The sequence below is a fragment of the Gymnoscopelus microlampas genome (assembly GCF_963454915.1).
Source record: "Gymnoscopelus microlampas genome assembly, chromosome: 1".
Taxonomy (NCBI): domain Eukaryota; kingdom Metazoa; phylum Chordata; class Actinopteri; order Myctophiformes; family Myctophidae; genus Gymnoscopelus; species Gymnoscopelus microlampas.
In genome coordinates, this window is record NC_139962.1 from 39290821 (window position 1) to 39309550 (window position 18730).

The following is an 18730-nucleotide window of genomic DNA, read 5'->3' on the forward strand; positions in this document are numbered from 1 at the left end:
TTGACTCATCATAATGACACATTATACATTCCTCTTATGTTTTTTTTACAACTGTCAGTTATCTATGATGTAATTCTACAAAGGGTGGATAATTGTGCTGCGTTTGACCCTCTGTATGTTTGACACCAGAGACTAAATGAAGGCTTCTTTATCTTAAGGTCGTATCTTAAGAGGAAGTGAAACAATCTTTCTCAACACATTTTCTTTACTGAGCTAAAAGAGATACTGTATGTAGTTCATACTGTAAAACTCTGTGCCTTATATAGAGAGAGTAGTGTCTTTAATTATGTCATTTAAAAAAAAAGTTCCACTAACATCTACATCTATGATGTCTTTCCCCACGCTCTGTGATAGTTTTACAAAGGCCTACAGACAACAACAACAGTAGACAACAACCTGTTGGTTGGAGTTTTACCTGACAGAAAAGCCCTTGTCATTGTTGTCTGGTCCAGGGTTCTGTGCTGGCTCTGACTCCTGCGGGTTGGAGTCAGTGCCACTGGGATCTGTGGAAAAAGGATTACTGCGGCCAGCGGGACTGGGAGACATGGGCAGGGACTGCATTGAGCGCATTAATGCATGGGACATCTGGAGGAAAATACAAGAGTTAATTCCCTGAAATGCACTGGTCACGGTTATCTGCTGTACGATAATAGTCAGTGCAGGAATACCTCATGAGGTATTTTGTTTATTCACATTAATACACTACATTTACATTATAATAGAAACATAACAACTACAAAAATAAGATCTTGTAGATGACAGACACCGGCACGCAACACCTTTAAATGGTAAATGGTGCTTATACTGTATATAGAGTCTTTATCCAAGGCGCTTTACAATGTGCATTACATTCACCCATTCACACACACATTCATACACCAACGGCGGTGTATTAATGTGCACCAACCTACTCATCGGAGGCATTTAGGGGTTCAGTGTCTTGCTCAAGGACACTTCGACACTAACTCTGGGGGAGCCCGGGATTGAACAGGGAACCTTTCGGTTCACAAGCGGTCGCTCTACCTCCTGAGCCACTGCCGCCCCTTTATTAAGTATAATAAAGGTGTAAAATACCTGATTGCTGAAGGTGAGTATTTTCCCTAAACTCTCGCCCTCGAGGCCGCTCAGAACGGAGCCGTCTGGTGGAGGAGAGGCGTTCAAGGGAAGGCTGTCTGTTCGCACGCTGGGCTGTTTCCCTCGGCTCTGGTCTCCATCTTCTTCTAGAAGACTGCTTCCTTTTGCACTGCAGGACCTCTGTGGCATCTGACCAGGCAAGGGTACATCAGATTCAGAGGACACATCAAGTGGGTCTGTTTCCTGGTCTGCTTGTGGAAGCTCTGGTTCCTGGCTGGGTGGTGAGACATCAAGGTCGTCTTCGATGACCAGAACTGACTGACTTATCTCTGCGCTGGGTTCTGCATTGATTGTCTCGGAAGGTGGGCAAGCAGCAGTGTTATCGAGGGAAGGGGATGGAGGTTCAGCACTGGAGCAATTGGCCGCCGCCGAGATACTAGCTTCGGGAATGTTGACGCAGAGGGGTGATGAGAAGGTTACATGATCCCTTTCATCAACGCAGGGTACATTGATCTCTTTGGAAGGTTCATTTTTACTTGTCACACAGTGTCGCAGTGGAGTGCGGTCACCCCTGGCAGGTGTCCTCTCTATTATAGGAAGGGAGGTGGATGGAGCCACAGGCCTCCTGCTGGCACTCTTCTCTGGACTATCAGGAGTGGAGAAGGTCTCAAACGAGTGGATCTTCTGTTTGAATGAGATGTTGGCTGCAGAGGAGGTGGACCGTAAACTCACTCCAAAGATTCTACTGAGTCCTACCGCAGGCTTCTGATCCACAGACTTGCCTACCTCCGGCTGGGAGCGTTCGTTTCGAATACTTCTCAGGCTTTGACGGAACCATGCAGGCTTTGGTGCTACCGGCGGAGGCCCCTTCTTCATTTCCTGCGGACTGTCAGGGTCGGTTGATGTGGGATCGGGTTCTGAAGGAGGGTGTGGGGATGCTGTACCATTGTGTTCAACTGTGTTCTCTTGGTCACTCATGATGCCAGCGCTCTGTGTGTTGAGTTGATGATGTGGGCTGAGATGATGATGGGGTTTCACAGGCTGCGTGTTGTCTGTGGTATAGTGAAGTTCTGGATCTCCAGGGGAGCTGTCTGTAAGGCGAACCACCCACGGATCATGCAGCGGCTGTAAAGGGTGCTGTTCGACACGAGGCTGCCTCCTCAGAACTCCTCTCTTACCCTGGGAGAGGATCTGGACTGCTGAATCACCTGTCCACAGAGCACAGATACTGTAGCATGACTAGGCAAGGATAGTTCATGCATTTCAAAAACATTTACCAAACTGAAACAAGTGAGCACTAGGGTTACATTTTATTGGTATAAATGTATCACATTTTAGACTCTTGTGCATTATCGTCTACAGTAAAGTTCAATTTGGTCAAGGTCAATGATCCTGAACTAATGCTAATGATCAACACAACTCTGCTGCTCTGCTTAGGCAAGTGAGCACCAAGGCTGAAGGTTCTATGTTTAATAACTGAACTTTACGTGTATAAATAATTCCAGTTCCAATTTTAGATAATGATGCATACTGTAAGAAATCTCCTCTCAAATGATAAAGGGATCTTGGTTTATTGAAATGCTAATCATAAGCTCAGCTTATTATTTAGAACAAGTTCAGATCAATGTCAAATTGTACTGTAGGAATAGGTGCAGTACATCCATAATTATCAACGGTTTTAAAAGATTTTTCTTTTTTTTGTAAGGGCCTATTTTGTTACATTTATACGCTCTCTTAGTTACACTAACACTCAGTATTTGACAGTGCATGTGGACCAGGTTTAGGATAATAGCACGTGTCCTACCTCTATGGAGCCTGTCCTCTGTGCAGGGTGACAGCGGGGGACATTCAGCAGTGTGCGTGAGGAACTCTCCACTTCCCTCTGATGGTTCTCTCACTTGCTCTCCTTCCTGGTGTGCACAAACAGGAAGCAGTGATGTGGAGCACTCCTCTCACAATAAACCACATGAGGTGCAGTAATACACTCTTGCTTCCGCTCAGGCTCACAATCTACATGCGTCAACGCAATCAAATTAAGTCACTAAAAGCCAATAGCTGTAACAAGTCCCAATGCAAAAGGATACGATAGGAGCACTTTGTGCAGGCAGACCAGGCATGCATACACATAAACGCATGCATGCACACACACGCACACGCACACAGCACACACACACACACACACACACACACACACACACACACACACACACACTCACATTAAGCATGACGATAGAAACACAGCCACGTGACTGGTATTTTCAACAGCACACTAGACACTATACACTTACATCCCTCATAATGGCTGCATTACTCTCATAGTTTCAAGGCCATGGTTGGAGCATACAGCTATGAACAGTATACTGTACATTACATGCTGTAGAACCCTCCAGTAAATAGTAACAAATAATTGCTCCATGAAGATCTAAGTCCTAGCTAGTTTGACACAGAAACAAGCAAACCAATGCCCCCCCCATGCGAACATTTACCAGGCCAAGGCAGAGGACATGAAAGCTTCACTTCACATACATTTCTAAAGAGTAATCTCATGATCTTTCTCAAGGCTCTGTACACACTGCTGAACAACTGGAGAGGCACGTGGAGGAAGAGCAAGTGCATTAAGGGTTACTAACGTTGTATGGTGTGGCATGGTTAGTACATTAAGACAAGCAGGGGTGTAGTTATGAATAATATGATGAGAACAGGAAATCAAACGGAAAGGAAGGAAAGACACAAGGCCGTTACAGTTGACAACCTCTTTGATCACACTATTACTTTAAATGGCCTTTTATGGGCAATCATTATGAAGGCAGATTAAGGAAGCAGATGTGTTATATTTTACTGCAGAATTACAGAATTAAGTCCTGATAGTGTTTGTGTTCATATCTCTCACTGTATTGTTTGTAGTACTCTGTAAAATGTACAAACTAATAATATACAGTACAATCTGAATCATTTGACACATTTGCAAAAACAAATGCTAGCTCAAATAAAACCCCACTATGATACCCTTTTCAGTGTAAAATCACAATTAAAAGTCACTGAAAATAAATAAATGTAGAATAATTATTACACTGTTAATAACTATAAATAAATACTGGTGACATTTTTGACAGTGACTAGAATTGTCAACTTCAACTATTGAAATTTCCCATTCATGTGATATTGTAATGTGGATCATGTGTATGAGTTGCTGTACCTGGCATCCACTGTGTGAAAGCCCCAAACTGTCCTCTCTAACAGGTGATCCCCTACTAGAACCACTGGAGTCTCCAGCATAGCCTTCCTCACTGTTCACGTCCTGGGATGGGCAGTACCTCCTCAGTGGGACACAAGCCCTGGACGTGGACTGTGTATCCAAGCATGAGGGGATTATGTCATTGATACTGAGGAAAACTGTATTGTGCTTTTACATATCGTCGCTGTCGGTAGGAAACCTTGTATGTTCAAAACTGTTAATTTTCATAAAATGGTCAAAAAAGGACCTGTGTTCCAATGGATCCAATGTAGTTATTATCTAGTCACAAGCTCCTGTTAATACTTTTCATTAGTTCAGTATTTATAAAACTCACAGACAGACTTAACCACTTTCACTTTTACAAAACAATAATGATAATCAGAAATAGCAGATATACAAGCTCACAATGTGTTGCGGTGCGATGCGTTTTTTGTGTGTGTACTGTAGTATGATGAAGTAAGACATTCATTTATATAAACAAAACATTAAAAGCTGAAATACAGAGGTACAAGGTTTCTGCCTGACAGCAACAATATTGAGTGTGAGCATTTCTGGCACATTGGGCCTCAATTATCAAGCAACATACGACACATTTTCGACACAAAGATTTCCTTTGTACTGACATTTCCCCCGAAGTAGTGTGAGTAGTATAATTTGGACAGTGCTGACATAGTAAACAGTAGCATATAGAAAGAGAAGAAATAAAGTGAGGAAGTGATGCAACACAGGTCTCCAGCCGCTATTGAACCGGGGATGTTGCAATGTGGTTGATGCGTCATCAAGGACTAATGGATAGCTAATTTACAAATGTGATGCTTAATTTAAACTCTGTCGTACAATGGTGTGGACACATTGTGAGCTTATAGATTGGCTATTTAAGGCGTGCCACGTTTGAGTCTTGACCCGGTGTGGTTTGAGTCGGTTGTTCTAAATGTGGGGTCATTGAGGGGGTTCCAGGGGGTCCCCAGCAATATAAGGAACAGTTTAACTACTGTAATCCAATTTTATACTTTGGCTATTAGAAAATAGCATCAGTTGGGAGCTTGTCGATCATTTATTTTTGAAACATCTTGGAAAAAAAATTCAACAATTTGTAATAATTTGGAAACACAAATCACAAATCTTCTCTTATGGGGATCTCTGCAAAATCTTTAATTGGGGTCCACAGCCAAATGCATATCAATTGAGAACGACCATTTTAAGTACCTTGTTTCCCCTAAAGGCCACGTCCAAGGCCTGCTGACTTGACGGGTTGGTAGCAGGAGAGTTGTAGGGGACATTGTAGTCGTCATCAGCGTACACTGGCACAGAAAGCCTGTTGTCAGACCAGGACTCTGCCATGGGCTGGAGGAGATGCAGAGCAAAATACAAAGTGTTCATTTAAAACTTATAGTGAAAATCTTTTTTTTGTCCCTTTACAGGTCCAAATTAACACACACACACACACACACACACACACACACACACACACACACACACACACACACACACACACACACACACACACACACACACACACACACACACACACACACGCCAATTCATGATTCAGAAAACTTAGATCCTGATATAGTCATTTGATACCAATGTGACTTTATCCCATAAAGCACGTGGATGTTTTTGGTTACCATGGGGGTTTCCAAGCTGTGGACACGGAGTGGCGGGGGGTGATGGTGTGTGTTCTGTAGGTTCTGGATGGTGATGGTTGGGGCCAGGTTGGCGCCTGGTCCGAGGCCCAGCCCGGGGCCGGGGCAGCGGTGTGGGTGGGGGTGGTTGCTTTGCAGGGGGGGGTGGCTGCTGTCGCTGCAGGAGCGAGTCATGGTCTTTTGGGCTCGGCGTGCTGTCAGCTGGCTGAAACTCCTCTCCATACAGCGCTCACATTTCTGTCTGCTGTGAGAGCAGGACTCAAGCCTACGCAGACCTGGAGGGAGGGAGGGAGAGAGAGAAAGAGAGAGAAAGAGAGAGAGAGAAAGAGAGAGAGAGAACAAGACAAAAAGGGAAAACATTTGTTTGTTCTCACATTAAAGCCCAATGCAACTACAGTTTGTAGTCCTAAATCTCGTCAGATTCACAATACCATTTAGGATTAACATGTGGTTAACATAAGCCTAAAATAATTGTACTTTTTGTTACTTACAATAAAGCGGTTAACATCTCAAATGTTAATTTCAAAGCTGTTCTTTGTTGTTTTATAACTTATTACTTATGCAATATAATGTTTAGTTTAGTTTAGTTTAGTTTATTAGCACATTGTTATGTTATAAAGAATATAGAAACAATACATATCAAATGACAAGTTGCTGTGCAAATGAAAGGAAGAAGCCGGCAGGCTTATTTGGAATCATTTCCTTCATGGAAGAGGTCATTAAATAACAGGATTAAAAGTTCAATACGAACAATATAAAACAATAGAATTTTACAAGGGAAGCAGTGGTGCAAATAAAGAAATAAAAAATACAAACTGCTCAAAAGAAGAAAAAGACAAAAAAAACATTTTTTTAAAGATTACTAAATCAATGGACTACATTAAGGAAGAAATTAGATATTGTTTTAAATGTTTCTTAAATATTGGGAAGGATTGTGAAGACTTTAGAGATGCATCTAGAGAGCTCAACAACTGGGGGCCTCTAAAAGTGCCTAGTCACAGTGCATAGTGTGGTTCAAAAATCATAAAACGTTCATTTGTGGTGGATATTATCTTGTTGAACAATACATGTGAATATCATAAGCCTTTGTTTGCTACAGCTTATTTTGTTAATTTATCCAAAATTCTATACAAACAATTCCGATGGGAACCGATGGCAGAGGTCAATCTCAGTCAGAGATTGACCTCAGTCAGTTTGAGTGACTGAGCTCATAGAGGCTCTGTGAATATTGTCATGATTTGTTTTATTATTTGTTTAATTTCTGCTTTCTGCTTTTTTGAGAGAATGAACAGAGAAGGAAGGGAATGACATGCAGCAAAGAGCCTCGGGTCCGATTCAATGCCTTATTTGTGTGGTATGCGCTTTCACTCTATGAGCCACCTTTCCTTAATTTAAACTGATAGTAAACTTCATAGTTGTGAAGGAGTATGGAAATAAACTAACACAGACCTGTAATTTGGATTACATACAAGCATGAAAATATGTTTACTTTTACAAGATAAGTAAACCGTTTCTTGCCTCTAGTTAAGAAAAATGCTTATGATTTTTATGGAGCCTTAAGGGAAATTCTCAATCTCAAACATTACCGAATGGAAGATATTATATAAATGTATTTATTTTTACCATCTATACTCCACTGGCTCTTGTCTTTTTTCATCTTGCTGGTTTCCACTGCTTGGGCGATGGCGTCATTCAACTGCTGCTCCGACACCTTCAACACACAACATGAGAATCCACACACATTATGTGAGTAATAAGTATAAAGACATGGACATTTTGGACAGGGCAGCAGTGCCCAAGCAGCTGGCACAGATGTAATTCTAAAAGTATAACTTAAAGGTAGGGTAAGTGATTTGCGTTGGTTAAAATAATTGTTAAACAGCTCTATATTCTGATAGTACTCATTGCTATAGAGTGTTTGTTCAGTATTAGGAGTCTCCTTGTCTCTCCACCTCTTTATTAAACAGAAAATGCATTTTCGTTTCAGTTTCAGTTTCATTTCCAATTTTATCCAACCAGGACAGAGAACTCAATCAGGATATAAATTAAACAAGTGAAATTGGAAGTGATGACACTAAGAAATGAGCAGACAAAATTGGAACGGGAACACTATACAAATTAAGCTTAAAAATGGGTACTTTCTCCTGATTGGCTGAGATTTTGACACCTACCGAAAAATGTATTTTCTGTTATTAAAGAGCTGGAGAGACAGGGAGACATCTGTTACTGAAAAAACACTCTATAGCAATGATTACTATCAGAATATAGTATTTTAACCTTTTAACAAAATACTTTTTGTTTTAACCAAAAAATATCACTTACCCTACCTTTAAACACGTTAATATATTTTTTTAAATTCTTGTCTTGTCTTGTCAAATGTAACCAAATGAACCCTTAAGGGTCCATTTGGTTACATTTGACCAGTCGCTGAGTTAAATGAACACTCAGGGTTTTACAGTGTATGAAATAAGATATATCACTATTACTGCAGCACGACCATAAGGTTGCATACTTTGGGGTCGGGGTGTCGACTAATGATGATCTGGACGGGCCCTGGTGTGCACTGGCTCAGCACTGTGTACACGTCATTGAGAGCCATACTGTAGACCACCGTGTCGTTGATCTCCATGAGCTCATCTCCACATCTGAAGTCAATGACAGAGAGAGGAAGAGAACAGCAAAGAGAGAGGAAATGTAGATGTTTGTGGGTGGAAATATGAGAGAGAGTGACATAGAGACAGGGAGACAGAGAGAGAGAGAGAGAGAGAGAGAGGTCAAAGTATAAGTGAGATAGCCTGGTAAACCCTCCTTCCGGAAATCCGGAGGGAGGGTTTACCAGGCTATAAGTGAGAGGCTAGGAAGCGATTTCTCAGTCATTCACCTATTTATTTTCACACAAAAACAATAATGTTCGAAGAATGATCACCACAGTCTGTCTATAGAAATGGAATTGCTCAGGTGAATCTTTTAGATAAGGGGGATGTGTTAATAAAGTGTAATAACCATGTCCTTAGGTGGTGTATTCTTCTGCATTTTCAACCAGGTGAAATTACCTGAGTCTGCCGTCCATGTGAGCCACAGACCCAGGTGACAGTGTGTGGATGTAGATCCCAGGACAGCCATCGCCAGAGGGAACACAACATAGTCCTATACCCAGACCTACACCAGCCTCTGGAAACACATGCACGCACACAGAATAGCCTCTATGCACAGCAGACATTTTTGGAAAGTAATTGGGTCTCTTCTTACTTCCTTCACAGGTGTTACCAATGATACTAATGAAGGCTCTGTTCCATTCTGGTCAAACAGAGTCAGGGTGCTGATATTGTGCATGTTGGCTCACTGGAAACACTCTGCCACACCAGTGGTGTGTAACTCTGAGAGTGTACAAATGGAACTGTACAAATGGAAATGGTTCCATTTGTACACTCTCAGAGTTATGGGGGTCCTTGCCATTAAAATGTTTGAGAACCACTGTGCTACACTAAATGGAACAGAGCCTTCATTAGTATAATTGGTAACACCGGTGAAGGAAGTAAGGAAGAGGCCCAATTTCTTTCCAATAAGGCTGCTGTGCATAGAACCTATTGTATTCTACCTGTGAAGTCAAACTAATTCCATGTCAAATTTCTGAATCAACATTGAATGATTTGCTGATTAACGTCACAATACTTTGAACTAAAACATACTGTACACTGAACTATATTTGCTATTATAAGCAGAAGCACACCAAATGCACTTTGACTGAAGGTCAATGTGGGCTGCAAAACATCGGTTGTAAGCCTTCATAATAAATGTCTATTTTACATGCAATTCCAATTAAGTGGCTTGGCGTCACTTCCAGAATGGAAACTGTAACCTGGACCGCCAAACATCACTGTCCTGTCCTGACACATAGGGAAATGCCCCTTGACCACTGCTTAGTGAACACTTAGTAAGCATACTGTACTTGCCATATTAGAATATGATATAATGCCTCAATTGTCCACACACGTAGAAAATGTATGCACATGATACAAGACATACAGAAACATTCATCATACACGCACACTCGCACACGCACGCGCACACGCACACACACACACACACACACACACACACACACACGCACACGCACACGCACACGCACACGCACACGCACACGCACACGCACACACACACACACACACACAGGCCACACATTGACCTTTAACTGACCTTTCTGCAGGGTGAGCTCCATCATGATGCGGTCCCTGGGTTTGGCCGGCTGGCCCGGCACCGCCAGTTTGTTGTTTCCAACGCTGGTCAGGTAGTTGTAATCCCCCATATCAGCGCTGACCCTGGCCATGCCGGTACTGGAACTGAGGGAACGAGACCTGCACAGCTGGGCCACCTGAGTCTGGCCACATAGGGCACCCATACGCAAACTGGTACGCACTGCCAGAGTCAGCAAACCCTTTTTGATTTGCTACAGAGAGAGAAGGGGAGAATCAGAGAAAAACAAACAAAGACAGAGAAAGAGAGAATATAGCAGCGTTTCAAGAATTTAGCGATTTCATCTCAATGAGGAAGTCACTGAATGTGAAGATCAGATTGTTACTGTACATAGATGGAGTGAGGTGAGTGACTTTGATAACAAGTAATGAAATGGACTGTAAACAAGATCCAATAGAAACATTTAATGTGAGGCTTAAATGTATGCACCCTGCTATACGGATAGAAATATCCTTAAAACACAAATAGCATAAGCATACGACTTTATACTAATTTATTTACAAATGGAAACAAAACATTACACTATTTGTATACATGATTATAGATGGTAATATTTAATGCTATGGTAAAGTATCTTGCATTACTTTGAATTTGTGCAGTGCATCCTCGTGAGTCAGACCATGTAGTGACTCTCCATTCAGTTCCAGGATCTCATCTCCTGTGTGGACAGATATTCAGTAATTTCAGTTCAATTCAATTCAAACGTTATTTCAGACTCAAGGTCCAAAAAAGCAGTCCTACTGTACCTACAGACAATCCACATGAAATATTTACAGTTTGTAAATGTCTTTATCATCTGTGAGATCATCAGTGATGCAATGACCAAGGTGCTTAATCTCACTGCACACTTCAAGAACGTTATTACTGAGAATAAAATGAGGAAATACTGGCTTTTTATCTTCTTTGCATCACATAATCATAATGCTACTCTTCTTGGAGTTTTTATTTTATTTTATGTTAAAATCAATATCATACTGGGAACAAATCCTCAGAAGCTATTGTAAGCCAGCACTATGTGGGGAAAAGTTATGGCTTATGTTTTATATTATGTCCAAGGACACTCAAATCTGCACTGCATCTATTTTACGACACATGCACTGATCAGAGTACTACTGCCTTGTTGTAACAGTATATTACAAGCATTATGTAGTAGCATTATCACCACATAATAAAATGTGCATACTTTATAAACCATCATAAAACAACCATAATACATTACAGATGTTGTAGATTGTTAAACGATTCCACTTCTTGGTCATCTGCGCACTGTGTGTCTTATGGTATTTACCAATACACATGATCTGATGTTGTACTTTTTGACCACATAAATCGTGGACGTGGTGTCCCTATGTTGAGCATGTCAGATTATCAAACATTTTCAAAGATTTAAAATGTTTTGAAATCGTAAAAAAAGGTCGATTGAAAATACAACGATCTTCAAGCTCACAATGTATCACGATGTGAAGCGTTGTGAGCTTGTCGGTCGGCTGTTTTCACTATTTCTTTCAAGATTAAACTTTTCGCAATGTGTCGTATGAAAACGTCTAGGACTTAAGTGGTTAACACATTTTGCCATCATGTGCCTCATGATGCACCGACTGTATGCCGTCCACTGCCTTTAACCACTTAAATCCCATGCAGCATTCGTATTGTGGGGAAAACACGCAGAAAGTGGCCGATCTACAAGCTCGCAATGCGTTGAGCTGTAATTCATTGTGAGTTTGTAGATCGGCTATTTTCAGTTTTTAAATTTAAATGTAGACAGAAACAGAAAAGTCACCAGTATAGAGCTCGGAGGGACTCCGATCAACCAGTTTAAGTGGTTAATGTGCCCATCATGCATTTTTTAACACCAATATATATTATAACTCTATGGTTAACACCTTTAGGAAGTGTTTGCTAAGGGTTGTTGCTGTGCACGGTGGTCCCTCACCCTCCTGCAGCCTCCCATCAGCAGCTGCAGCTCCACCAGGGAAGATGGTCTTCACATAAATGCCCATTGGTCCATACATGCTGTCCCTTCCTCCTACAATACTGAAGCCAAGACTCTGTGGGCACAGAATCATACAACAGTAACAGTAATGAGATTATTTTTCAGAACCCTTTTGCTACAATCGTTGGCAGAACGTCACAGAGAGAAATTAGATACTAGAAATTAGTGTTATGAGACGTGTAAATGACTTATATACTGTACATCCTAATAATAATAATAACGATAATAATAATAATTTTAGCATGTTTCAAAACAGAGTTACAAATTGCTTTAGAAAGTAATACAATTGAAGACATAAAGTCATAGCCTACTGTAAAGCACAATACACAAAGCAATGGACACAATCGGAGCATCAATTACTCAAAAGCTAGTCTGCAAAAATGGGTTTTAAGATGTAACATAAAAGATTAAGCTAAGTTTTCCTACACTTATATCCCCAGGCAGATCGTAATAGAGTTTAGCCACATGAACCTCATTGTTCCTATTCTGGGGGAAACATTCAGCGAAAATTGCAGAATTCCGAAACTAGGCACTATTTTTGTCGAAGAGATTTGGTGTAGAGAGAAAAAGGAAAGGAGTACCAAATATAGAGCCCTGGGGGCCTCAGTCAGCTAAGTATATAGGGTTTTTAAGGGATGTGCCCTAGTGAGAAGGATACAATCATGTGATATCATTCCCCACTATTCCTATTCCAACAACAACAGGGTCTTGTATGTGCTACAGCTGACAGCAAGGCCCCCATTCCCTATAGCCTGGCATTGCCAGACTGATCACGTGGGATCACTAACACAAACGTGTTAGTGATCCCACGTGATCAGTTTGCAAATGCCAGGCTACTCATTCCCAGCAGTGTGATGGATATGATTAGATGTTGTTTCACCTTGCCGTGGCCCTTCATCAGCACAATGTTACAGATGATGAAGGCTTGGACATTACTGCAGGAGTGGACCAACTGGGCAGAGCTGAGAGAACGGGAGGGACGGTGCACAGGCTGGAGAAGTGTTGTGTGCAACACACACACCACACACACACACACACACACACACACACACACACACACACACACACACACACACACACACACACACACACACACACACACACACACACACACACACACACACACACACACACACACACACACACACACACACACACACGCACACACACACATACAGACATTATTTAATTATATTCCTTCCCTTGCTAAAACCAGATGTTTGTAGTTTACTACCGACTGTTTTATAGTCTCGCTCTTCCTCGGGAGAAGATTGTTTTTGACTTTCTGAACACATCTGTAGTTCATCTCAAACGTTTGCAGTGTATGAGGTGAGAAATGATTTAGATCTATGCATTTTATTTGATTTAATGTGGCCAAGAATGGAAATGATTTCACTATTTCCTTTTTATTTACACAACAGTTAATCAAACTAATCGATTTTGTCGATCATACAAAATAATCGATAACCAAGCAATCTATCCCTATGATTTTATAGGTGAAAAGTTTCCAAATATATCAAAAACCTAAAAAAATAGTGAAGATAGAAGATCTACAAGCTCACAACATTTTTGTACGACCCGTTGTGAGACAAAGTATAAAATAGGGCTTAAAATAGGGCTACTTTTTTATTCAGAATTCACAGAATTTGTCCTGAGAGACAGTAAAACTGACAGATTTGCAAGAGTAAGCAAACTGCTTTACTCTATGTATTATTAAAACCCACTCAAAGCTGTAATCAGAAACTAAATGCATTCCTCTCAGTAGCATAATATGACAGCAGTTACTTTGGATTTATTGTTGCTGATGGGCAGAAACGTTGTATCTCCATATTTCGACTTGTTGATGCATATTGTTTATGTACATATACTATGTTTTTTTTGTAAATTAATGTCCTACTTCATCATGCCACAGTGTCACACAAAAATAACAAAAATAGCAAAAATAGCAAATCTGCAACCTCCCAACACGCAATATGACACGTGAACTTGTAGATCTGCTATTTTTCATTTTTTTGTTTGCTTTTTTGTTTTAAGTGGTTACATCTGTCTGTTGGCTTTATAATATTGAACCACTAAGAACTTGTGACTAAATGATAACTACATTGGATCCTTTGGAACATTTTTAGTTTTCTGAAAAGTACGGTTCAGTCTTTTGCAGTTATTTCCTGTAGTCTAAATACATTTTCTCAGTAGAGGTGTATATATCTACAGTAAGTAATCCGGCAATAATACATTTTTGATCAACAAACGTAATGCAATCTCTATTCTGGAGTAATGAAAGTAAGAAATACAATTCTGTAATAGGGAAATACAGAGACAGGAATTTGTTTCAGTAACCTTTCATCATAACAAGGTTAGAAAACCCCTGCACACACACACACACACACACACACACACACACACACACACACACACACACACACACACACACACACACACACACACACACACACACACACACACACACACACACACACACACACACACACACACACACACACACACACACACACACACACACACACACACGGTTCTGTTTACCTGTGTGCCAGTGTGAAGAAACTCCAGCTGCTGGGACAGAGACTTTCTGTTGCCGTAGAAGCCGCTGTTCCCATGGGTATGGCCGCTGTACATCTCTGAAGTCTTCATGATGATGGTGTCCAGGTCCCCGATCCAGTAAGGATGAACACCTGCATATACACAAAAGGATTGCAACTATCCAGTATATTCTACAATACAATATCCTCCTAGCGATTACTTTTTTGGTTAATTGAGTAATCAAGAAGTGCACTTCTTAAATATACATAATACATTTTTACTCATCATCTTCAGCCAATCAAGAGAAAGTACCATTTTATCAGCTTCAATTTTATAGTGTTCCAGTTCCAATTTTGTTGGCTCATTTCTTTGTGTCTTCACGTCCAATTTCTCTTGTTTAATCTATATCCTTATTGGTTAGTTCTCTCTCCTTATTGGATAAAATTGGTATACCGACCTGAAAATGCATTTTCTATTCAATCAAGAGCTGGAGGGACGGGGAGGCTCCTGTTACTGAACAAACACTACCAATGAGTACTATCAGTATATAAAGCAAACACTTATTTTAGCATAGCATTACCATTAAGCATAATAATTCTATACTTTGTCGCACAATGGTGTCATGCTAAAATAATGAAATAGCCGATCTACACGTTTTGAGCTTGTAGACATAGTTATTATCACATTTTTTTAATGTTTTCGAAAATGTTCACCTATAATAACATGCCTAAAATAGGCATTGATTAATAATTCATTATTTTATTAAATGATCGATTATCGATCATATTGATAAGCAATTAGATTGATTGACTGTTGCACCGCTAGGCGGTGCTAGCACACACATAGACACAGAGCCCCTCAATCACTCGCTTTCATGCTTTATACAACATAAAGTCAGTTCATAAGGTCTTACACTGTAAGACGTACAGACTACTAGACAAACACAGACTTGAGTGTGAGATCAGAGGTAATAGAATAAAGCATGTTAAGAGAGGCTGCAGAAGCCAGCCTGTGTGTCCAGTCCCACATGATCATTGAATGGCTGCTTCCGACAACAGGAAGGAAATTAAATGAAATGAAATCTCATCTATTAGCGCGCTGCTTAGCTCATGCGGTAACAGGCCTCTGATTACTGAGAGAGGAGGACTTAGGGAGTGAAACATGGTACGTGTGTGTGTGTGTGTGTGTGTGTGTGTGTGTGTGTGTGTGTGTGTGTGTGTGTGTGTGTGTGTGTGTGTGTGTGTGTGTGTGTGTGAAAAAGACAGTGAGGGCCGTTTTATGGTTAAAAAATGTTTTTAGATTTAGGCTTACAGCTAGGAAAAGATCCGAGTTGGATCGAGTTGTGGGTGGGTGTCCATTATTGGGAAAAAAACGATCCTCAAGCTCACAACACATCACAGTGTCACCTGTTGTGAGATTGTAGATCAGCTATGTTTGGTGCATGACACTGGTATGCAAAGTACAAAATAACTCAGGCTTTAGGCCCTAAAGTAAGTTTTAGGCCCTAAAACTTATTTAACATATTGTTAACCTACAGTTTAGGGTAACAACTTATGTTAAAATTGGCTTAAGGGAGGGCTGGCAGGTTGGCGTCGTCATGCTCATGTCACCATGACTCAGCCATAACCATATAAGGAGTTCCCAATGCAGCTCCGCCTAAATATGAACTGTGTTGTCTAACCTCGATGTGTTGTCATGGCATCAGGTGCAAACAAATCAGTCAGCTCCATATATGGGCACAAAAGCGGGCATGCCCATATATGGGCATATACTGACAACATCAGCGATCTCCATATATGGGCATAAAAGGGACATGGACTGACAGATACTGAGATCCGGTTGTCCAGAGCCACAGATCCGCCCGCTATGCCCATATATGATCATGTGCATATATGGGACCGGCCGACTTCAAACTCGGCATGCGCAGCAGCAAGGCCTCGAGGGAGATCGGTGCCCGCCGCCGAGTAGTTTGGATATCCAGTTGGCCAGAACCACCGATCCAACCAATATGTCCATATATGGACATTCCAATATATATATACTGATGACATCAGGGATCTCCATATATGGGCACTAAAGGGACACAGACAGACAGGTACAACTCGGACATGACTCAGACATATTGGTCGGATCGGCAGTGCAATGTAGGTGTGAGGGGAGCGTAGTGTGACTCTCTAGTTATAAAATTGCTGTCCTAAAATATATTTCTATAATGTATAGTGAGGACATACACATTTTAAGATGGCAATTTGGCGTGGGTGCGTGCATGTGTGCATACTTGTTGAATTGGAGCGTGTTCTCTTGCAGTCTGTCTGTCCCTCTGAGCTTTGCTCCGTCTTCTCTGTCTCCCAGCATCTGTCCTCATTAACCTCTGGAATAGGCAACTACACTCACGCACACGCACACACACACACACACACACACACACACACACACACACACACACACACACACACACACACACACACACACACACACACACACACACACACACACACAGAAGCACATGGGTATAATGGTGAATTCAAACAGTTCTCAAGGTGCCATTGTAATGGGCTTTCCACACCATCACCAACTCATTTACAACAATAAATATATTGTGATATGATAATTTTTCTAACTCAGTGGCTGGCACAGTCCACAACACAACTAGAACCACGACAGTGGTGAACAATGTAGTTTCAGTTATAGTGCTTGGTGTGCATTGGCCTTGACCACTTGAACCCCTGCATGCCTATTCTGGGGGAATATTCAATACAAATTGACAATCTACAAGCTCAATCGCTTTGAGCTTGTACAGTAGATCTGCTATTTTTGGTAAAGAGATTTGGCGTAGATGGAAAAACACGGTCCGAGTGCAGTTGTAACTCCAGTCTGTTTCACTAAGACTAGAGGGTTTAACACATTCAATCCGGGAACGCATCTGTGTCACTTTTTATTTCTTTGGCTAAAATTCGTGAACATTTGTGTAAATCTTTGAATATATATACATATATATTTTTAACTCAAATCTTTGCTTCTGGGGGTCCCAGGAACAAAATGTTTTGAGATGGTAGGGGGGTCCGCGGACAAATCATTTAATATCATTTTGGGGGTCCTTGACATGAAAAAAGTTTGAGAACCACTGATATCATAGCAACATGCGTTTTTTCAAAAAGTAATTTGCTGATCTACAGGCTCATATCTGAGTGCCTAAAATTACACAGTAGGAAGATTGAAGGGGTTAAGTTAACCCTGTTGTTGGTTGTATCAGCATTCATGCCGTTTACTAGGACCTTGCACTTTGGATGTGTCTCTGGATCAATGGTAAAGGTGTTACCTTGAGGTGGTTGTTGTTGACCAGGTGAACCCCTGCTGGGAGCTCAGCTGGACACATGGGAGCAGGGTGCTGGGGGGCTGTGGTCAGACTGGGAGAGTGGACATCATCTCCACATGTGGACATGTCCTGCACACACACACGCGCACACGCACACACATGTTGTTGTATTAGTTCCAGTGCATTGATTTGATCATGTCTAGCCGTTTTATACTTTGGCTATTTGAAAAGCTGATCTCACAACTCTCACAACACGTGATTTTCAAAATCTTTGAAAAATCTTTTTCTCCCAAAATAGGGATGCCAGGGTTAATGTGTCTATTTTATGACAGCGTAATACAAAGAGCCTTCAGCTCAATCAAGCAAACTTTATTTATCTTGAACAAATAAAAAGTACAGAAAACTCCATACTCATACATCATCAACACAATAACAAAGCACAACCATGTTTGTTCAAGAAGGGACAGAGAGAAGCAAAAGCTTATTTTGTCCAGCCCCCTTCTTACCTTGCCATATAACAATATATTGTAAAGCAATATGTTATAATACAAAAATGAAGTTTATATATAATACCCTGAATTTGTTTACATACAGTAATTGTACGTAAATCAATCATAATAAAAAGTAATTAAGACATCATATAAAGTAAAGAATAAAAAAAGACATCATGTAAA

The 18730-nt window shown here is 40.9% G+C and overlaps 1 protein-coding gene across 3 annotated transcripts in view; it reads right to left on the reverse strand.

Moving 5' to 3' along the window:
- Positions 1–18730, reverse strand: part of il16 (interleukin 16) — a 39906-nt gene that overhangs the window by 8487 nt on the left and 12689 nt on the right. For 2 of the 3 annotated variants that reach the window (XM_084050395.1, XM_084050397.1), the window contains 16 exons: positions 18060–18185; positions 17019–17124; positions 14744–14892; positions 13083–13193; positions 12143–12257; positions 10794–10867; positions 10153–10402; positions 9009–9126; positions 8468–8600; positions 7579–7666; positions 5938–6230; positions 5516–5653; positions 4271–4420; positions 2879–2984; positions 1075–2282; positions 416–585 (listed from right to left, as the gene is read on the reverse strand). In XM_084050395.1, the coding sequence (XP_083906521.1) occupies positions 416–585; positions 1075–2282; positions 2879–2984; positions 4271–4420; positions 5516–5653; positions 5938–6230; positions 7579–7666; positions 8468–8600; positions 9009–9126; positions 10153–10402; positions 10794–10867; positions 12143–12257; positions 13083–13193; positions 14744–14892; positions 17019–17124; positions 18060–18185 (3335 nt within the window). The remainder of the gene's footprint in view (positions 1–415; positions 586–1074; positions 2283–2878; positions 2985–4270; positions 4421–5515; positions 5654–5937; positions 6231–7578; positions 7667–8467; positions 8601–9008; positions 9127–10152; positions 10403–10793; positions 10868–12142; positions 12258–13082; positions 13194–14743; positions 14893–17018; positions 17125–18059; positions 18186–18730) is intronic. The other variant, XM_084050396.1, reaches the window with a different exon arrangement.